The following is an 18,845-nucleotide window of genomic DNA, read 5'->3' as shown; positions in this document are numbered from 1 at the left end:
TGCGTTGATGACAATTAGAGGTAGATCGTTTTAGACAAAAGAATGCCAGTAAAAAAAATACTGAAATGGGGAAAAGGCATCTTCGTTAGTTACGTTGTTTTATCATTGCGTTTTCTGTAGGGCTTTTTTCAAAGTATTTTGCTTGTGATGGTATAATGAAGCGAGCACATGCAGCCCATATGGACACAATCCCTTAAGCGATTACTTTGCCCATTATTACATTATACGCCAAAAATAGGTAGCTGCAACTCCAAGTCCGAGCTGTTCGAAAGGTGAATAACGCTATCCACCGTGTAAACCACTATCCAGTGAATAGCGCGATTTGTTTTGTTAACACTTATCCACTGGATAGCGATTTATCCAGTGGATAGCGTTGTAAAGCCTTTGAATGGCTGCGACCTGACCTACACTGTTATCTGCGCAACCTTTTTATTATCTCTGCATGCAGAGTAATACCTACATTTTCCAACAGGAACTCGACAACGTGAGTGTGATTTTTGCCTGCAGCCATATGAAGCGGTGTCCGCCCTCTGCAGTCAACAAGTGTTATTCTACAGATTGCTGGGTCTTTACTGATCAAGAACTGTACTATCGGCATAGATCCTTGTTCACAAGCCATGTGGAATGCTGTCACTTTGTCTGCTCTCTGTTGAATACACACAGCACCTAGGCTTATTAGAAAGCTACAAAGCATGCTTTCAAATTGGGAAATGATTGCTTGTATCTAAGGTCATTTACCCGTGTTTTGGGTTTAGTACCCCAGTTCCAAAGGATTTCTCTTTCCTATTAATTTTCAAATAAATTTGACGCACGTAAAGCTTTCTTACGTCACGAAAAGTAAGAAGAACGAAAACCTCTGTGACCAGGCTGGGGTACACGTTATTTTATGCAAAAAACATTTTCAAATTAATCTAGTTTAACTAACTAAACAACGCTTCAGCTTAGCAAGCAAGCTTTACATGCTTCTTCTCATGTCGCCTTTGGACAGTTATTCACCGGTCAATAAAGCACTACACAAAATTTTTAATTCACTGGGAAATATTGTGGATGTTTTAACTTGAGAATGTACTTTACCCTTGGTTGTCTTATACGAACTCCATACTGTGCGCATATCTCTACCACCTGAAACAAGAAATGCAAGGATCGAGGCTACCACAATTTCTTCGTGAGATAAAGAAAGAGCAGGTCAACCAGAATGCTCTATAATCGGCGAATTCACTCTCCGTATAAAAAAAAAATCACTTTATTTAAGTGTCGAAGAGTTTAGCACTGCTGTACTAATTGTGGACACTGCAATAAGCAAACAGACATTGTAAATTAAAAGAAACTTAGGCTTCGCTTTCACAATAGAAGGGCATTCTGTCCCTGATCTTATAGGGGAATCCTTGTTTACAATATTTGCCTCATTAGCATAAGCAATTCAGTTTCTGATGGAGCCACAAACAAATCAGTTCTGAATATTGAAAGTTCGTAGTACGATTAACTCTGCAAACAAATATGAGCCTGATGTATTGAATACTTTTTGTGCAACACGGGTTTAAAAACTCAAAATTTTACAACGAATGTATGAGCTCATTAGCGCTTTTGTCACCCAGAAATTTTGCAGGTTTTGAAAGACAATATCGCCTTAAATATTACACTCAAAGAGTTAAAAATTTCACCATGCATTAAGTTTCGCTAGCTCTTTAGCTGCCTGGAGTCAATTCATATCTGACAAGTTTCCTTCTGTACGCAAAGCCGTATGCAAATGAGCAAAAATGCAAACGATGATGTCAGAATGAATCCCCCTATATTGTGATCAGGTTGGCGTTTTACCAGTTTACGTTTTACGGATGTAAACTCCAAATTGTGGAGTACTTGAATACGTTTTTAGGTTAAACAATGGGCAATAGTACCTTTAAAAGAGCTTCGTCACAGTTTGTGCATCTTTACAAGTTTAGCCTAATTTTTTCAAGTTCGTCGTTTGTAATCCGTGTTAATCGTACGCGTCTCTACTCTTAACCATCCTTGTTCTTTTATGGTTTATTTTTATCGTGAGTGTTTTCTTAGTAAACGACATGTATACTATTTTCAGGTTTCCTTGATCTTAAAGGTAATTTCGTACATGGCCAAAATAACCCAAAACTCCGCGACTGAACTCCTTTAAGGGAAACTGTTGGCAATCATGTACCTTTTGAATGCTATGTGGAGTGGGTTGAAGGGAAAAGACTGTAGCCTTCTTATATATATTTTTTTTTTTTTGAGTCAACGGTTATCGTTGCAAGTTTGGTGAAATGGAATTCGAACATCCTGGCTTACCCCCAACACGCCGCTGTTCACAGCCAGGTGAAGAAGAGAGCTGCCATCAATATCGACATTGTACATAAATTCCTCCACGGAACCTGTCTTTTCTTTTGCTATTATAAGCAATCAAATAATAAATAGTTAATGACTGACTGCAAGGGAATTTTGCAGTGTTATTAAGAAATCCATGCGAATTAACGTTCAAGTTCGGTTTGCAGGAAAACTTACCAGTCTGTAGCAGATATTGAGCCGACTTCTTTGCTCCTCTTTCCATTGCTCGACCCACAGGTGTCATTTGTTCGATATCCATTGGTGATAAAGTGGCACCGTTCTCTACCTGCATGAGCAGTTACCAAACAAAACAATTGTAGCTAAATACTACAACGTCCAAACTAGCACCGACACAAGTTCAGTGTAAACATATTAATTTGAATCATGTTTGGACGGTTTTATAATTTATGCCCTAACTTGTAGTTGTCAGCATTAAAATGCCAATGCAAGCCCTTGGACACTGGCTTCCTCTCCACTCTCAGCGGAAACCTGCGTTAAACATGTTTCATATGTTCAAGATTGAAACCATGAGGTAGTGTCCATCGTGCCCAGAATAGACAGTGTCGATCTTGATTTACGCAATATAATTAATGTACCGCCTTTTTCGTTCATTGCTTGAATGTATTTATTTAACTAAAGATGCTTATAACGCAGTCAAGGCAAGAAATTGGGGAGGGGGAGGGGAGGGCGGGGAGAAGTGCCTCGTTAGCATTTAGCCACTGTCGAATAGTACTTAGAAACTCGCACCTCTCGGAAATTTGTAATCCGATCTTGAAATCATTGAGGCCTTTATTAGGAGTCGAGAAGTTTCGTTTTTGGAAGTTTCGTTTTTTGGGGGTCTTGGATTTCCAAACAAGGGTCTCGGCCTCAAAGGGCAGCATTAGTTAATACTAGTCTACAGTCTGCAGTCCACAGACCACGTTTCGCACTAACCGCGAGCAGTACATACAATTCCTATTTGATTGCCGGCTGGCTTACCAAAATCTTGCAGATGTCAGCATTGTCCATCTCGGCAGCAAGATGCAGAGGAGTGGCCGAGTTACGTCCCAAGGCATTGATGTCGCACCTACCTTGCTGGATAAGAGTCTGAGTGGAGAAGGCAAATAAAGCGAATATGACTTTTATTATCTTATTATTCCCTGAACGGTATCGACATGTGATTGGCAGGCCTGAAATCCTGGTTTTTGTCCATTTCACTCCTAATCCTATGTTTGGGCTAAATTAAAATCAATCTTGAATGCCACAAATGTAATTAGACGGTATACCTAATGTAATGGTTCAGCTTTTGGGAAACGTTTCTTTTGCAACACATTTAAAGCTAAATTAAAAGGGATAAGCAGCCCTCCCTTTCTCCCAGACCCTTCCCATTCTCAATGTTGTCTTCAACCCATAACTTCTGCATTGTATTGGTAACAGTCAGAAACGGTATTCAAATGGTGAGGCAGTCAACGTGTGAAATTATTTATTTGTGGCATTTCCCAGGGGCGCAATGGCCGCATGGTCACTTAGCTTGTATGCAGACTTAACTATTCCCCGGGGCACAAAAGTGTTATCTGCACTAAACTGGCGATTTAAATAAACTATCCTACTCCAAGATTGTAGCAGAAGGTGTAAAGTGCTGTTAGAAGGTCTACCCACCTGTACCAGTCTTTCACTTCCAACTCGGATGGCTGTGTGTATAACGGAGTCGCCTGCATCATCAGTAATGGTGACGTCAGCACCGCTTTCCAACAATTTGTTTACAATACTGTACTGACTGGAGAGGATGGCTGTGTGAAGAGGTGTCTTACCAGAGTTGTCTTGGCGGTTGATATCTATAAAGAACGCATGTGAAAAATAAAGCGCCACGAGTAAGTACCAAGTCAGATATCAAGACATTTTATCATTTTGCAACATCAGAATTATCTACGCATAATAAGAAAACCTTGGAAAACTGAATAAGTTAGTTAAGAGAAAAACATGTTAGGAAACAAAGTGAAAATGAGGGGCAAAGCTGCTTAAATAAGGATGGCCAAGAATGGAACCGAGAAAGGGGCAAAACTACTTCTTAAGTTTAAAAATAATAAGGTTGAAGATGGCGGCTTATTAACGGACGCGGATAAATAAGCTTATAAGCACGCTCTATAAATGTCTGCCATACCCGACGATTGGAGGCGCGGTGGCCTCATGGTTAGTGCTCTCGCACCCAGATCGAGGGGTACCGGTTCGAGCCCTGGCCGGGTGTTGTGTTCTTGGGCAAGACACTTTACTCTCACAATGCCTCTCTCCACCCAGGTGTATAAATGGGTACCGGCAAATTTAATGCTGGGGATAACCCTGCGATGGACTAGCATCCCATCCAAAGTGGAATAGAAATACTCCTAGTCCCTTCATGCTGCTGAAACCGGAGATAAGCGCCGACCCGATGGGTCACTTGACCCGTATGCATACTTTACCCTTTTTATACCAGACGCTCACCATTTCCTCTAGTAATAAATTTGTCGGCTTCTTCTTGGTTTCCGGAAAGAATGAGTTGATGTAGTTTGTCTGATTTAGAGCTTTTCTATAGTGCAAAAAAAAAAAAAAGTAAAATTCAAACCTCTGCTATTTTACGTCGACATAAGTTTCATGCACACAAGAAGTCTTAGTCGATAGGTTTTGCTCATTTAATTTATCGCATGAGGTTGGCGGTCTTAGTCTTGTCATCTATCCCCAAAAGTAGATGGGTCTACCTTGAGTAAACTTGGTATAACCACTGACTTTACTAGCCGTGTAAGATCAAGCCCGTATGAGAAGGTGTGCTCCCCGATATGGGCTATATGTGCATGTTCGGCCCCAAAGGGTATGTTATTTTTTAGCCGTTTTAGTCAGAAATAGGATATCGATTTTGGCCATTTTGGTCTCAAATAGGGAATGGTTTTTGCACTCTAGTCTTGAAGAAGGTATGCTTTTTTAAAAAAGCTATCCTAGCTGATGAAAGCATATAAACATTGCCTTTAGCATTGGCCTGAACAAAGGAACTAATCATAAAGCAGGCCTAGAAGAGTGTATTGATCTAAGGGTCAGGTGTTAAATAGGGTATCGAATTTTGGTCAGGTCATAGATTTGGTAGGGAAAATCACACGTTTTGGTCTTAAGAAGGGTAAAGATTTTGGGATGCGGGCCGCACACCCTAATCCAATTTTTCTGGGAGTCCCCACCCCCTCACCCCCCGAGTAGGTAGGTGGGAAATATTGTTTTAATCTTGCGCAGGAATGATCTCCATTTACGATTTCCTCATTTAACTTACAACAGACTCGTCTCGATCCTGACCCTCCTCTTCGTCCTCAGGTCGTAATGTAATCGATCCCATTGACATTGTGCTAGCAGCACGTGATAACTTCCGATGTCTTGTTCGATCGACAGCGCCCTTGTTAAACACAACTAACGGGTGTTCGTCCCCCGGGGCCTCCTGAAACTGAACTTGCTTCCTCGGGCTCGCCATCTGGAATTCTTAGCTCAGTTCTTTGTGTGTTTTCAGCATTCAAACAGGAATTCTGAAAAACAACAGAGAGTTTTCTTTTATTGAGTAAAGCAAAAAATTCAATCGAAGCAGGGTAATGACAGTAGTAGCAAATAACTCTCCAATAAGCATTTTTTTTTTTTTCATTCTTTTTTGCTTCTACAATTATGTATCTATCATTATTGATTTTATGGCAAGCTTTAACCTTTGGTTAAGTCAGTAATAAGCGTTAAAGGGGGTCTATTACCTCAAGCATTTCTGCTTTTTTATAGACTCTACATCACTTTTGATTTTAAAGCCTGTTTGTACGAATATTGAAGATATATTAATTATAAAAGTGATGGAAGTAATAAAGTTGAAGTTTAAATTAGCTCTCTAATTTCCAAAAGCCCTTGATAGCACGAACGATATGAAAAGTTTTGGCTTTTCTCGATGAAAAAGAAGGAAACTTGGAAAGTCTGGTAGCCAACGGTTAAATGTGTTCATTTGAAATTTTTAAAAGTAGCTCTTACTTAGCTATACATTCTTTTTCTGTTTCGTCTTATTTTTCTTGTCATTTTGTTATAAATTTGTCTTGTAGCCAGAGATGGCAGTAGGGGAAGAGTGGAAAAGTGCCTCATTTTTTCAATACTCTATCAGCGTTGTGTTGTTTCCAAAAGCCCTCAGCTCTATTTAAAATCGTGTGAAGAGGAAACTAGATCATAGCAAAGAGTGTAAGGGGAACGTCTAGCTTTTGTTTACGGTGGTCCAGATCAGAGTACTGAGGTCATCTTATGCATGGTGCTAGAAACACAAGAATTATTCTTACTCTGTCAAAAGATCATTCGCCAACAACAGTCCTTCTCAAGACCATTCTCCGTACACTTATTGGAAAATAGATTCTCTTTCTCTTAAATCTTTTGCTTATTGTATGACTTGGTCTAACATGCGATACTGGTAAACACGTCTCTCAAAGAGACAAGCTAAATTCAGATCAGAGCTCAGATCTAATTTGAATGTTAACAGCTGTTTATCTTGCTCCAATTGTGACGTTTTTTTATCCGTGTGTGTAAAATAAACCCCGAAAATGCGGCCATAGGCTAAGCATGAATTTTCAAATGCGTAAACTGACCGCTGCATCACTCGAGGTTATTGACTTCGCTTTTCTACATCGTGCGGATGGAGTGTTTCTCAGCAATATCTACTAAGTGCATAGATGTTGCAAACAGCATTCATGACTGCGAGAGTGATGCTCACAAGATCGTTACTTACCGGGCACTAGGAATATTGCATTGGAAATTCCAAAACTTCCCTGTTGCTCCGATTCTATTCGCTTTGCTCGCAAATGGGAAAGCGATGATTGATTTTTGGCTTAAAATACATAAAATTGAAAGTTCGAGCTAAAATCTTGTAGTGTCTGCTAAAACAGAGTTAGACTACTCCGACATTGAAAACCTCAAGCCCCCTAGTCGTATTCCGGGGGAAGAACTCTGTGAATATTTGGGTAGGGGTGTGCGCTGGGACACTGAAACCGTTATTCTATACAAGACCACGATCAGCTTGATTTTGCAACCCTATTCTAGGCTAGGCACCAGAAATCCCTACCCAATTCCTAATTTTCCATGCAGAAATTTTATCACTATCGTAGTCTAACAGACGCCAACAAAACCAATATCTCACAAAGTCACTTCCAAGTTTCAGTATCTTTTGCAGGCTGGGATCCCCTGGTATAAAACCCCATTTTAGACTAAATTATTTATCCACTTAACACTTTGCTGGTAACTTATATCCTATGCTAGATCAAACAGTCTGATTTCTATGCCCTATCCCATACTAAACTGCCTGAAAACCATACCCTTCACAACTGCACATACCCATATAGCTTATAGTAGGAGTACTCCCCCCCCCCCCCCATCCCCTGTGGTCATTTTATTCAATTATAGACCGCATAGGCAATATCAGTGAATTCCATCAGTGCAGTCAGGTAAACTAATGCCCTGAATTCGGGTTAAGCTCAAAAAAGTCAACTGCTCGTTATGTATATAGCTTTTGTTATTTTTGAGCTATTTTTGTTGTCATGGCAAGGAAAAGGCTAGAAGATGAGAGGAGGGCTCGGAAAATCTCGATCATCAGTCTCTTTCCACGTTGTCTATGTATGCGCGGAGATTTTTTAAACCTCTACAATTGTACGTCATATTGAATATCCTCTGCTGAATGAAATTATTGTTTTTCTTTTCTGTCGACATGGAAATCAAACAACGCAAACATTTTTGGATATCGATGTTTTATCTGTGTCAACATACATTGTTTGGGCATTTTAAACTTAACTGAATAATGGTCAGGGATCTGTGCCAAGATTCCATTCGTCTGTAAAGATGAGGCCCCTTCCACACTAAGTCGGTGGAATTTAAAAACGCAACAATCAACGGCTATTTTACATTTGCGTTCGAGAAAAACTCGCTCGGGGAACTCAAATGATAATCGTAACTACGTTGATTTCAAAAAGCTCCGTTTTCAGAATGTTTTCCGTCCACGCGAAAACGAAAAACCGGCGTTTTCAAATTCCTTCGGTTTGAAGAGCGTTTTCGAAAAGCTCCGTTTTTGTGACGCATTAATGTGGTCGGTAGGCCAAAGTGTCGAAATAAAGCTGCGTTTTCAAATTTCTCCTGCATACTGTGGACGCTGCCTCAGAAATTCAGTAAGTGTCGGACTTCAAGTTGTAGGAATAGTATATTAACACGTTATTTGCATTTGTGGAATGTTCAATTCATTATTCATTCAGGCTCAAGGGCGCCGCAGTAAAGACCTTTGAAAACGATACAGTTCATCACAAATGGTTGAATGCTTATTTTATAAGCAAAAGGATGTGAGAATGAGAGACAGGCATCATGCTGGAACTACTCGTACAAAATTATACATTAGTCAAGTCAAACTTTCAACAATAGTTTCATACATCTCTCTGAAAAGAAGATTCAAAATGGTGTGCTAATTATGGACTAAAACGACCTTGCGTGCATGCCTCAGGAAATAGATTTTTGCACGCACATTGTTAATAAAAACATGCTGATAGTTACTATTTTTAAATCAAATGAAAAACAATTGTTGAGCATGTTTGAGTATTTCGGTTCTTTTTTATTTTAAAACTGGAATAGTAACCATCACTCCTTAGCGCGAAACAGAATTTCGTATTACGAAGGGATATAATTGAATTGAGAGCTTTTGCCAAATAGCACCTTAAAATGTCGTAATTAACCTGCATGCTTCGCAGGCCATTAAACTTGACCGCCGTTTTACAGAATAGCTAGAAGTAAAGCATAAAAGTGAATGATTTTATGCAATACTGTATATGAATGACGCTGGTATTTATGTATTGTATCCAAGCATCATTACAAGAGTAACAATTTTTAGTGATTACTCCAATCTGTAGAATATTAGGTGGTCTTCGAATCATCTGATGTCCTAATGACGTGCATTTTCCTTGATGCAAACAATCTAATCATTTTACTGTTCCAGGTAGAATTGCCGTAATTTGTTGATTTCCTGCCATGCTTTGTAGAAGTATTCTAGTATTAAGAAAACTTGTGCACGCGGTCTCAACACTCGGTTTTCCTTCGTTCTTTGTTTAAAGACCGCTACACACAATGATAAGCCCATCAATCGCCCCTTGTATTGTCATGTATCATTACATATTTGGCGTGAAACTTTGATTTTCAGTCTACACAGATAACGGTTCATGTTTAAACAAGGATAATTGTTAACAAAAAGATCAGACGACACAAACCAAATTGCTAAACATTTAACTTCTCCAAGTCATGACATTTTATGCACAACTTCCACTGTGACGCAACTAACAAAGATTAGATGTTGTTACCTCCGCACTAGATCGCCCTTTAAATGAGTTTACTTGCCTTTTTGAGTTAATATCCGTTTCGGAAAACACCGCCACAAACAGACAGATAAAACTTTTAGCCCCAACTTTTGCAGCATTGCTGATGCAGCTTCATTTCAATAAAGGGGTCTTTAGCAAAACAATAGGTGATTCGCATGGCGACCTCATTTGAATACAACATCCAGAATATATCACTTTTTCTTTTTCTTATGCTAATTGGGACAATTGGTTCTTATTCCCCAGAGCGACTTCAAAATTTAAATACGAAAGGGAAAACGAAATTAATTGTGGTCGTGCAAGTCTGCTATTTAAAGTGTGTTTCTGTCGAGGAACCATCGGCTGATTGTTGCTCCGAGGAAATTTGATGTTCTTTAAAAGAAATATTTGCCCGAGATGCGAAGATTCCAGAGCAAATATGTTAGTTTTAATTAAGAACATCAAATTTCCAAGAGGCAACTATCAGACCGATAGTTCCGAGACATTAACACTCTATTGTCTTTATTGTTCACCGCCGTCAATTTTCTTCCGGACGCCAGTTTAAAAATAGGTCCGCAATGCGTACTTTTGGGCTTATGGTTACTTTTATTCATTAGGTTGAAGTGCTGTAGTCTTACCAGTAGGAAATTACTAGAAAGGTAAAAGTACAATAATAAATGAGATTCGTGCTCGGAACGTGCTTGAGCCTGCTGTTTTAACTACCCGGCGCTTCCGCACGAACCGATTTAGTCAATATTTTCTCCACAAGTAGTATAGTTGTTTGTGAGGCGGAGAGGAGAAGATAACTCTAGTGGCTTGAGAGCGAAGGCTATGAGTTCAACTCTTAGTGAGACCGGCAGCTTTTACCTTTCCGATGCACTGTGTTGAATTAATAGCTGTAATGCCTCACAATTACTTCATTATTACAGGGGGATTCAGTCAGGGAATCGGAAGTCAGATGGAAGGTTCGGCGGTTCGAATCCTGGTGTGGGCAGTTCTTTCTTCTTCTTCTTCTTCTTCTTCTTCTTCTTCTTCTTCTTCTTCTTCTTCTTCTTCTTCTTCTTCTTCTTCTTCTTCTCCGAGCAACTAAGGGATGGATTGTGTTTATAAAAATAGGTACCCAGTGGGTAAATGAGTCTACGGTGCACGGAGTTATTACGCAATTGGATTGTCTAAGGAAAATCCAATATCTTACTCCTAAATCCAAAACGGATTTTGCGTTTGTTTTCTAAACCGATTAATGCAAGATCTCTCGGATCATGGTGTGTCAAAGGAACCGAAAAAACCACTCTGGGCAAGGATTCTTCAGTTCCGTGGATGCACCATGATCCGAGTGAACTTGGATTGATCTGTTTAGTGAAGAAACGCAAAATCCGTTTTCGGATTCTTTCGGATTTAAGAATCCAATCTTGGATTTTCTTAAAGAAACGCACCCTAGAATAAGCAATGGTTTTCGCTTTTTTGCCACCAATAAAACTTAGAGTAAGCCCTCACTTGCTAGAAAAAGACTCATCTTTGCATCATTCAAACTATCTGTAATGTAGACTATTTTTCCAGCAATGCATTTACACGTGATTTAAAAAAATAAATTTGTCTTTCTTTGTCAACCTTGTGATTTCTTTTTCAGTATTACGTTTAACCCGGTTATTATATCAACATTAATGTATTATTAACATAATGTTAACTTAGCTTATTACTTAAATATACATTATTATATCTATAAAACAGTTTGTTCAAGGGACAACTACCATGCTTATATAAAGTTATGATCTATGAGAGGCCTTTTTATAAAAAAAAAATGGCGCGCATGAGATTGGTCAAAAGTCTTGATTGCAAGAACCTGTGAATCTAATCAATAGCAGAACACAGCAGTCTAGCCCACTCGTCTACGAAGCAAACACCCATTTTGTCAAAAACCAAGTGCTGCTTATACGAACTCGAGAGGTTTAGCTGCATACGTGCAACTGAGTCACGTACCAATGGCGGACACAAAGGGGTGCGGGAGTTTAGAGTGAAGGTTGGTCTTTGGGCGCTTTTTTGGCACCTTTAATTTGGGCCTTATACACATTGTGTGGAGAAAAGGGGACACCGAAGACCCCAATTTTTCAACCCCCTAGGTCTCCCACACTATTTAAAAACGCTACTAGAAGTTAAAATAACGTTAAGTTGGTAGCACGAAATTAAACAAATTGGAATCTTTCGCATGTCGCTTACAAAAGGTGACTTCACTACGCGAAACGCCAAAACCTACCTTTCCAAATTCGCGCGACTACAAACTGATACACGCCGCGCACCCCTGATATTCTGAGATATTCAAGACGCCTGACTCAAAATGCGCACAGAATATCCTACTTGAATCCAGCTTTTTTTTACCGAACGTAAAAGAGCTACGTCACGGTTTGCGCATCATTTTAGCCTTTATTTTTCAAGTTCGTCGTTTGTATTCCACGTCAATCTTCTCCATCCTTAACCATCCTTGTTCCTTTATGGTTAATAAGCATCTCTGTGGGGTTTTTCTATCTTAGTAAAGTATTATTTTCAGGTTTCCTTCGAGTTGAAGATAATTTTTTGTACGTTGCCAAAATACCGTGACTGAGCGTCTTTAAGTTGTACAACCATGAGATGCACATCTAGTGTACATCTCTAAATACGCCAGGTGTACCTCACGTATTGAATATTCTAAGATTCTATGGCATAGCCATTGCATATTCGAAGCTAAATTACCATACTTTAGGATATTTTCCCTTTCGCGTAGTGCTGCTTAAAATAGAAAGCTTAATCAAACCACGACGGCAACAGCAACGAAAACGTCGCCAAACAAAGGTTTAATGAGCAGAGCAACGGCTCTGCACGTGCGTTATAAATATTTCGTACCCGTCCTCTGCAAAACAACAACGTGAAATGACCAAGCTCTGCGTACTTTGGAGGACGTAGGCCACGACAGCAAATTTTTTGTATATCTTTTTGGAGTTGATCGCTGGCATTACATATTTAGTTTGAGCAGGTTTTCAGACCAATTGGCGTACTGAACAGATTCGGATAGTTACGAAATTCGAAGGTAAAATGTAAATTCATTTTTTGGTACTCATCGTCCCTGGCGGCGGCGTCGTCGTCATTGCTTAAGGCTCTTATTAATATTAATATGTTTGTCGCGAACGCCGGCGAGGAAGTTATGGGAATCCGAATAAACTCCTCATGCTTGACTCCTTGGGTACTTCATCTTTTTCCCTTTGATTTTGTTCCTGTTTTCTACGACTTATTTCCTTTATCATCTCCGTTTGTTCCTTGAGGACATCAAACATTTTCTGCATCCTGCAAAAGAGATTAACAATTAGGAGTCTATTTACGTTATTGCCATTGATTTGTGTCCCAACAGCCAGCTCGGTTGTTGGGGTACCAGATAGGAATAACAGTCACGTGATATCCGTTGAGTGTTAGTTATGGGAAATCATGAGAACCAACCAGCGAGGTTAGAAGGCAGATCTGATTAAGGTAAAAGCAAGCTCACTTAAGATATTTGTCCTTTTTTTTCCTTGCACTCTCCCCCTCCATCGCTTTCCAACTGGTTATTGTTGTTTATTTAATTTTATATTCTGTATCGTTAGTCGTTATGTTCAATTTGAATTATCTGTTTCGGTAGTTTGCTCAGCCCCACTAGCCTTTGTGCTGTAAACACTGCTGACGGTAAATAAAGGTATTAGTTATTTTATTTCTTTATATTTATTTCGCAGTTTGAGGCGTTTCCTTTGCTTAAATTCTGCTAAAGATGTCAATCTGTTTAAAGTTATCCCTAAGTTCTTTTGACTCCTAGTCTCGAAGTGCATTTCATGCAACCTTTGGACCAGATCTGTCTAACGAAGTTGCTTGTACTTGCACTTTTCTACCAAAGATAGGTTCAGGCTGACAGTAGCATATCTACCGTCGTCGTCACCTGAAGAAGACTGATCTGTTTTACATATATTACGTTGTGTCCGCCTTGCAGTAGTCTTTGACTTATCAGCGGAGTACTTTTCGAGTTTGGTTGATTAGATCTCCTGTGAGATCCAACGTTCAATCAAGCAGGATATAAGTAGTAGGTAAAACCTTTATTTAAGTGTCTATGTGTTTAGCCTAGATAGACTAATTGGTGACACTAGTAAAATAGCAACACTAATAGACATACGGTACTTATAATAACTTATAACATTCGTCCACGGCTTGGCAGTTTATTTGGTTTCTAATTACAAGCCTTAACTAGAAAATACGGCTCAGGAGATTGAGCATTAAATAATCCCAGGGGGGCTTTCAGTAGCAGTGGGGTACGGATGAGGCTACTTATTAAGACCCCAAAAAGTTTCAAATAGGTTAAAAACAAGACCACGAAAAGAACAATAACCCATGACGTTTGCCGCCCCATCCCCCCGCCCCCACCGCCAAAAACAAAGTTCCGTAAAGAGATGAGTACCCTGTGTGGCGGTTTTAGCCTAAAATTTGATGTTATTTTAAGTCTTCAGGCTCCAAAAGGAAATTCGCCGCAAATTCAGAAAAGCCTGGTAGCGAATATTTGAAACTCTGGTAGATAAGCGATTTACACCACCCCCTCATTATTGCTCCTGAGTACATACTCTCCCCCCTCCCCCCCCCCCCCCCAAGGTTAAATATCTCTTAGGGTATCGAAGTGATCCGTGCGTTTCAGAGAACATAAAAGGAGTAAGCTCCTCGAGGTTCTACGGTGGACTTAGTAAATCTTATTAGGTAAGATGAGTCACTTACTTAGAGTCTTGTTTCTCTATTCTGTCCAGGACATTCAACATCTCTGGTGACATTTCATTGCTTAGTTCGTCAACACTGACTGCGGGCTTATCAAACCCAACGATGTTATCGATCAGCTAAAAACAGTTTTAAAAAGTACTTTCAGCAAGCTGTTCACAATCGACATAGTAGAGGGAATGGTTAAGAAGCACGGTAAACATCAAAGAAGCAAACAAACAGCATAAGATTTATGTTGGAAGGTTCTTGACCCAGCACATCTTTTTGTTTTACGCTCATTGATCAAGCATGAATTACATAATCGTAATGCTTCTATTGGTTAGTTGAATGAGCATACATAACCACCTTTTGTATTTTGGCAGGTGTTGTGCAGGGTCAACCACCAAAATAGCCAACTAGCCAACAAAAACATACAACAAAGAACTATGCCAAGTTTCATCACCATTCCCTCTATTAGCTTTCAAAGGACGCACAAGTGACTGAGAGTCTAGATGGGGTATCCCTGATAGCTACATCAGCTGATAACTTTTAGGTCAGAAATGTGGCGTTTTTTAACCTGAAAATTGTCCAAGTTTTGACTGTGAGCTGAGAAATGAGACATGAGACACGCAAAATTTACCGATAGCTCAGAAATGGGATAGAATTTATCAGATACCTCAACTTGAAGAGAAAACAACAAAAACGTCATTGATAACAGAGATTCTAGCAACCCCCCCCCCCCACCTCCAATCCCCCAAATCCAAATCTGCATAGATGAACTGTATGTTTTTATGAGCGTTGTTAAGGTTTTCTTGCGCTAAGAATTTTGGGTAAATGTACCAGTCGCCATCTTTTTTCTTACGGGTAGATTCCAGACCCATCGAGCATTTTGAGTGACGTAATGCACAACGCCAACGACCAAAGAAATACAACACGTCGTTTTATTTCTTTCTAGCTATAAGTTCTTTTTTGTATTATGGAACATTTACCAGTCGTTCTTTATATAATAAGGAGACGTTCACAGCTCTGAAAACTAACTCTCCTGTAAAATAAACACTGACCTTTTGTTTGAGCGTCTTAGGGTGGTTCGGAAACTCCGTGTGGGAATAAACCTGTACTCGTTTCATAACATATGCTGGAAGAGAGTTTTCGATGTCCACGAGCAGCCGGACCTAAGGAGAAGATTATCAAAATAAGCAATATGTCAACTTCAGCGCTGGCATCGCACATCATTACAGGGGAATCTTTGTTTACTATATTTGCCTCATTAGGATAAGCAATTTATATCTAGTTTCTGATCATAGTCACTCAATTCAAGATGGCGTCTTGCGGGATAGTGAGGTAAGCCCGGAGGAAAGACTTTCATACGAAAAAGTTGGCGGCGCTCGTCGTCTCGCTTAGGTGTATAAATCGATGATTCTGGTCTCACCCAGAGTATTGATGACGAAACGCCACTATTTTCAGCTGTCAAAAAATATCTTTTAGGGTGCACTCGAAGAAATAATAATGAAAAACACTCTTATTTCTGTTTTTAGGCTTGATTTTCGCTGGTCCCTCGAGTCTGGCCTACTATCACGGGCTCCGTTCCTGAACAGTGGCTGGTAATCAAGTCTATTCCGTTTTAAGTGGTGTCTTTTAGGAGTCAAATAAAGCTCGAACCACACCTAGATTGGTCTCCTTTAGGGGTTTAATTCAAATTTTTCGACGAGCATCTCCGACCTTTTCATAGCGGAGTTATACCCCGGGATTAGTTCTTTAGTTACCTGCAGTACATAACGATCCATAAGCGCATTCTCTTGGATTTTGTCAATGTCTCCGACAGCCAAACCAACCTAAAAGTTTGCAAAAAGAAATCTTTAATTCGTTCCGTTTTGTTTTGGAGATCTGGCTCAAGCTTTGAACCGCCATTGTAGTCTCTTGTTTGTGGGCTTTGAAACTTATTTGAGCATTATTACTGCAAACGCAAATTCAGTTTTGCAACTTTCGGGATTCATTCTGTTTACATGTTGCTGTTTCTCAGTTTTAACTTTGAAAAATGTGAAACTCTACAAAAAAATCTGCCGTAGAGAAAAGAACACTTTACGCAAAAGGATTTGGCAATTGCTGAATTTCCGAAAGGCGAACTGTTTAGCTGAGAATCCTGGAAATTCTGGAAGCAAAATCAAAAGAAACGAGAAATCCGGGTAAGAAATTTTCGAAATTTGAGTATCGTCCTTTTTTTCCTGGCATACCATAAATATTCTATAAAGATGCCTTTCCGTTATTTTTAATTTATTCATTTGACAAAGATGCCATGAAGTCGTCGAAACGTCATGTTGCGTTACTTTCGTTAATTTTCTTGCTTAAATTCTGTAAAATTTTATTTCATTCCTCACTGGAAATTTCAAGAAATTCAAACCGGAGTCTTGGTTCTAATGGAAAACGAGCATTACAAAAGTCAATGAAACCCTTGATTATTATTCTTTAATTATGAAGTGTTCCTTTCCTTACCAGCATGTTCATCATAATAATAGGCATTCCAAGAACGAGCACGATAAACAGAATATTAGTGAGCGTAGCAAAGGCAAGTTTTTCCCATGGAAGGAAGTTGTCATGGTAGTTCATTTCTCCGAGAGTCATCACAAACATCGTCATCATCGAATTGCCGAGAGTATCGAACGGAGCCTGTGGGAAAATAGATCAAGAAAGCTAAAAAAATTTCCAGTTACATATTTGTTAATTTAATGCATAACTGCTTTAGCATACACGAGGTACCAAGAAGCCAGGTAACATGTATTTGTTTGTTTGTTTGTTGTTGTTCTTTTAAGTTGTTTTCTTGCATTTGTTTAAGCTTTCGTTAACTGCCTGTCTAACTGTCGTAGCTTTTGCTACCGTAAAAGGTACCGTAGGATTGGCTGTTGGGAATAAGCTTTTTTGGGAAAATTTACAAGATTTGATAAGAGAAAAGTTTAGAATTTTATGACTGGTTTTTAGACTTTTAGAACTAGGTGCGATTTTTCAGGCTTGGAACTGTACTGTTTTGAATGGATGTGCTATTTTTTTAAGGTAATTTTCCACTCTACTTTTCATTGTGTTTAAGTCATAAACTAAGGGTGCACTGTTCTGTTGCATAGCAACAAACTTGACCCACTTTTTACCATCAATTGCATTTATCTTAAAAACTAAGCCGGTGACCCCATATGTTTTTATAAAATCTTTTGACACACAGAAGAAGAAAAAAGGAAAAATTATAAAAAATTCTGTGGAATACGTAGATTTTGCTTAAATTTAAAAACATGGAAATTTCCAAGTTGAAAAATTGCACTCCGCAGTTTTTTACAATTTCGCAAATACATTTCGCTTTTGCTGTTGAATAATTTTTTGCATGAAAAAAGTAGGGTCACCGGATCAGTTTTTGAAATATTAGCTTCGTGGATAAGGAATTCTTCACGCGCGTTCTACGCGTAATTAAAATCTCCACTTTGCAAGTTCGCACTTTGCGCACGCGTGAAGGCGGTCCGCTGCTCACTAAAGCCCGCAATTCCACGCGAATAAACGCGAATACCCGCGAATCGTGTTTTCTTTTTCGCTGTTGTAGTTAGCAGCATAAGCAGTAGAGGAAGAGTACCATAAATGCCTGAAGGTGAGACTGGCACAGTGAAAGAACGAAGAAAACTTGAAGAGTGGTTTTTCCTGCTGTTGTTTAGATTGATGGCCGGCGCGATTGATCGCAACATCAACATCACAACTTTCCTTTACGTTCCAGCACAGCGGTTTAAAATAATTTTTTTTCTTTGAGATTGCCTGAAGGATGGATGCTTTCGAAGGTAAAAATAAGCAATATTGCAAACACTAAACTTAGCGGAAACAAAGTTTTACGAAGTAGGCCTCGCGCCGCCATGTTTGTCGTGAGTTTTGCAAACTTTAAATCCCGCAAGCTATCTTGCGACCCCTCAGGTGATCGCGTGATGCCTCGTGCTGAAGTGCGCGTTAGAACCCAGGCTTCTCAAGAAAATATTACTGTTTTAAGCCACTTTAACGTAGGTGGTCTCAACATAAGCCACCTCAAGGTTCTTTCCATTTAGAAGGTAATCACTTTGTACAGCGGTTTTTATGGTTGACAAGTCACATGACTGGTCTCGAGGATTAAATAACTCTTGAACTTTATAGAGCTTTACCCAGTAGCATGCAAAATAGTTTTCTAAAAGAGTCATCTTTGAAATGAAAAAAGGGCTACTTTTTTCTTCACGTACATAGTTTACAGACTGTAAGCTAGCGCTGAAGTTTGTCATAACATAGATCAACTTACCTCTTTCATCAACATTACAAACGTTGTCCCAAATGCCATGATGAACAACATCCAAAGAAGCAAAACCTAAGACGAAGACATGTAACAATATTGATACTCAGTGCTCGCGTTTAGGCGCAAATCGTGTATATATGAACTCTCGTAAGACGCGCAAACACAGGTCCCGTCGC

The 18,845-nt window shown here is 39.4% G+C and overlaps 2 protein-coding genes across 3 annotated transcripts in view; both read right to left on the bottom strand.

Moving 5' to 3' along the window:
• The window catches only part of LOC145468547 (transient receptor potential cation channel subfamily A member 1-like), a 31,899-nt gene extending 22,091 nt beyond the window's left edge, over positions 1–9,808 (bottom strand). Inside the window, exons 1-9 of the mRNA XM_081452285.1 lie at positions 9,703–9,808; positions 5,603–5,849; positions 4,792–4,876; positions 3,973–4,148; positions 3,313–3,420; positions 2,512–2,620; positions 2,299–2,396; positions 1,075–1,122; positions 461–646 (exon numbers count right to left, since the gene is read on the bottom strand). Coding sequence (XP_081308411.1) covers positions 461–646; positions 1,075–1,122; positions 2,299–2,396; positions 2,512–2,620; positions 3,313–3,420; positions 3,973–4,148; positions 4,792–4,876; positions 5,603–5,797 — 1,005 coding nt within the window. The 5' untranslated portion in view covers positions 5,798–5,849; positions 9,703–9,808. The remainder of the gene's footprint in view (positions 1–460; positions 647–1,074; positions 1,123–2,298; positions 2,397–2,511; positions 2,621–3,312; positions 3,421–3,972; positions 4,149–4,791; positions 4,877–5,602; positions 5,850–9,702) is intronic.
• A 1,479-nt stretch (positions 9,809–11,287) lies between these two features.
• The window catches only part of LOC145468546 (transient receptor potential cation channel subfamily A member 1-like), a 42,347-nt gene continuing 34,789 nt past the window's right edge, over positions 11,288–18,845 (bottom strand). For both annotated transcript variants that reach the window (XM_081452282.1, XM_081452284.1), the window contains exons 26-31: positions 18,676–18,741; positions 16,878–17,051; positions 16,151–16,219; positions 15,449–15,559; positions 14,412–14,527; positions 11,288–12,971 (exon numbers count right to left, since the gene is read on the bottom strand). In XM_081452282.1, the coding sequence (XP_081308408.1) occupies positions 12,830–12,971; positions 14,412–14,527; positions 15,449–15,559; positions 16,151–16,219; positions 16,878–17,051; positions 18,676–18,741 (678 nt within the window). In that variant the 3' untranslated portion in view covers positions 11,288–12,829. The remainder of the gene's footprint in view (positions 12,972–14,411; positions 14,528–15,448; positions 15,560–16,150; positions 16,220–16,877; positions 17,052–18,675; positions 18,742–18,845) is intronic.

This window comes from Orbicella franksi, chromosome 14 (assembly GCF_964199315.1).
Source record: "Orbicella franksi chromosome 14, jaOrbFran1.1, whole genome shotgun sequence".
Lineage (NCBI taxonomy): Eukaryota > Metazoa > Cnidaria > Anthozoa > Scleractinia > Merulinidae > Orbicella > Orbicella franksi.
The sequence above is the reverse complement of the archived record's forward strand: the minus strand, read 5'-3'. Positions and strand labels throughout refer to the sequence as shown.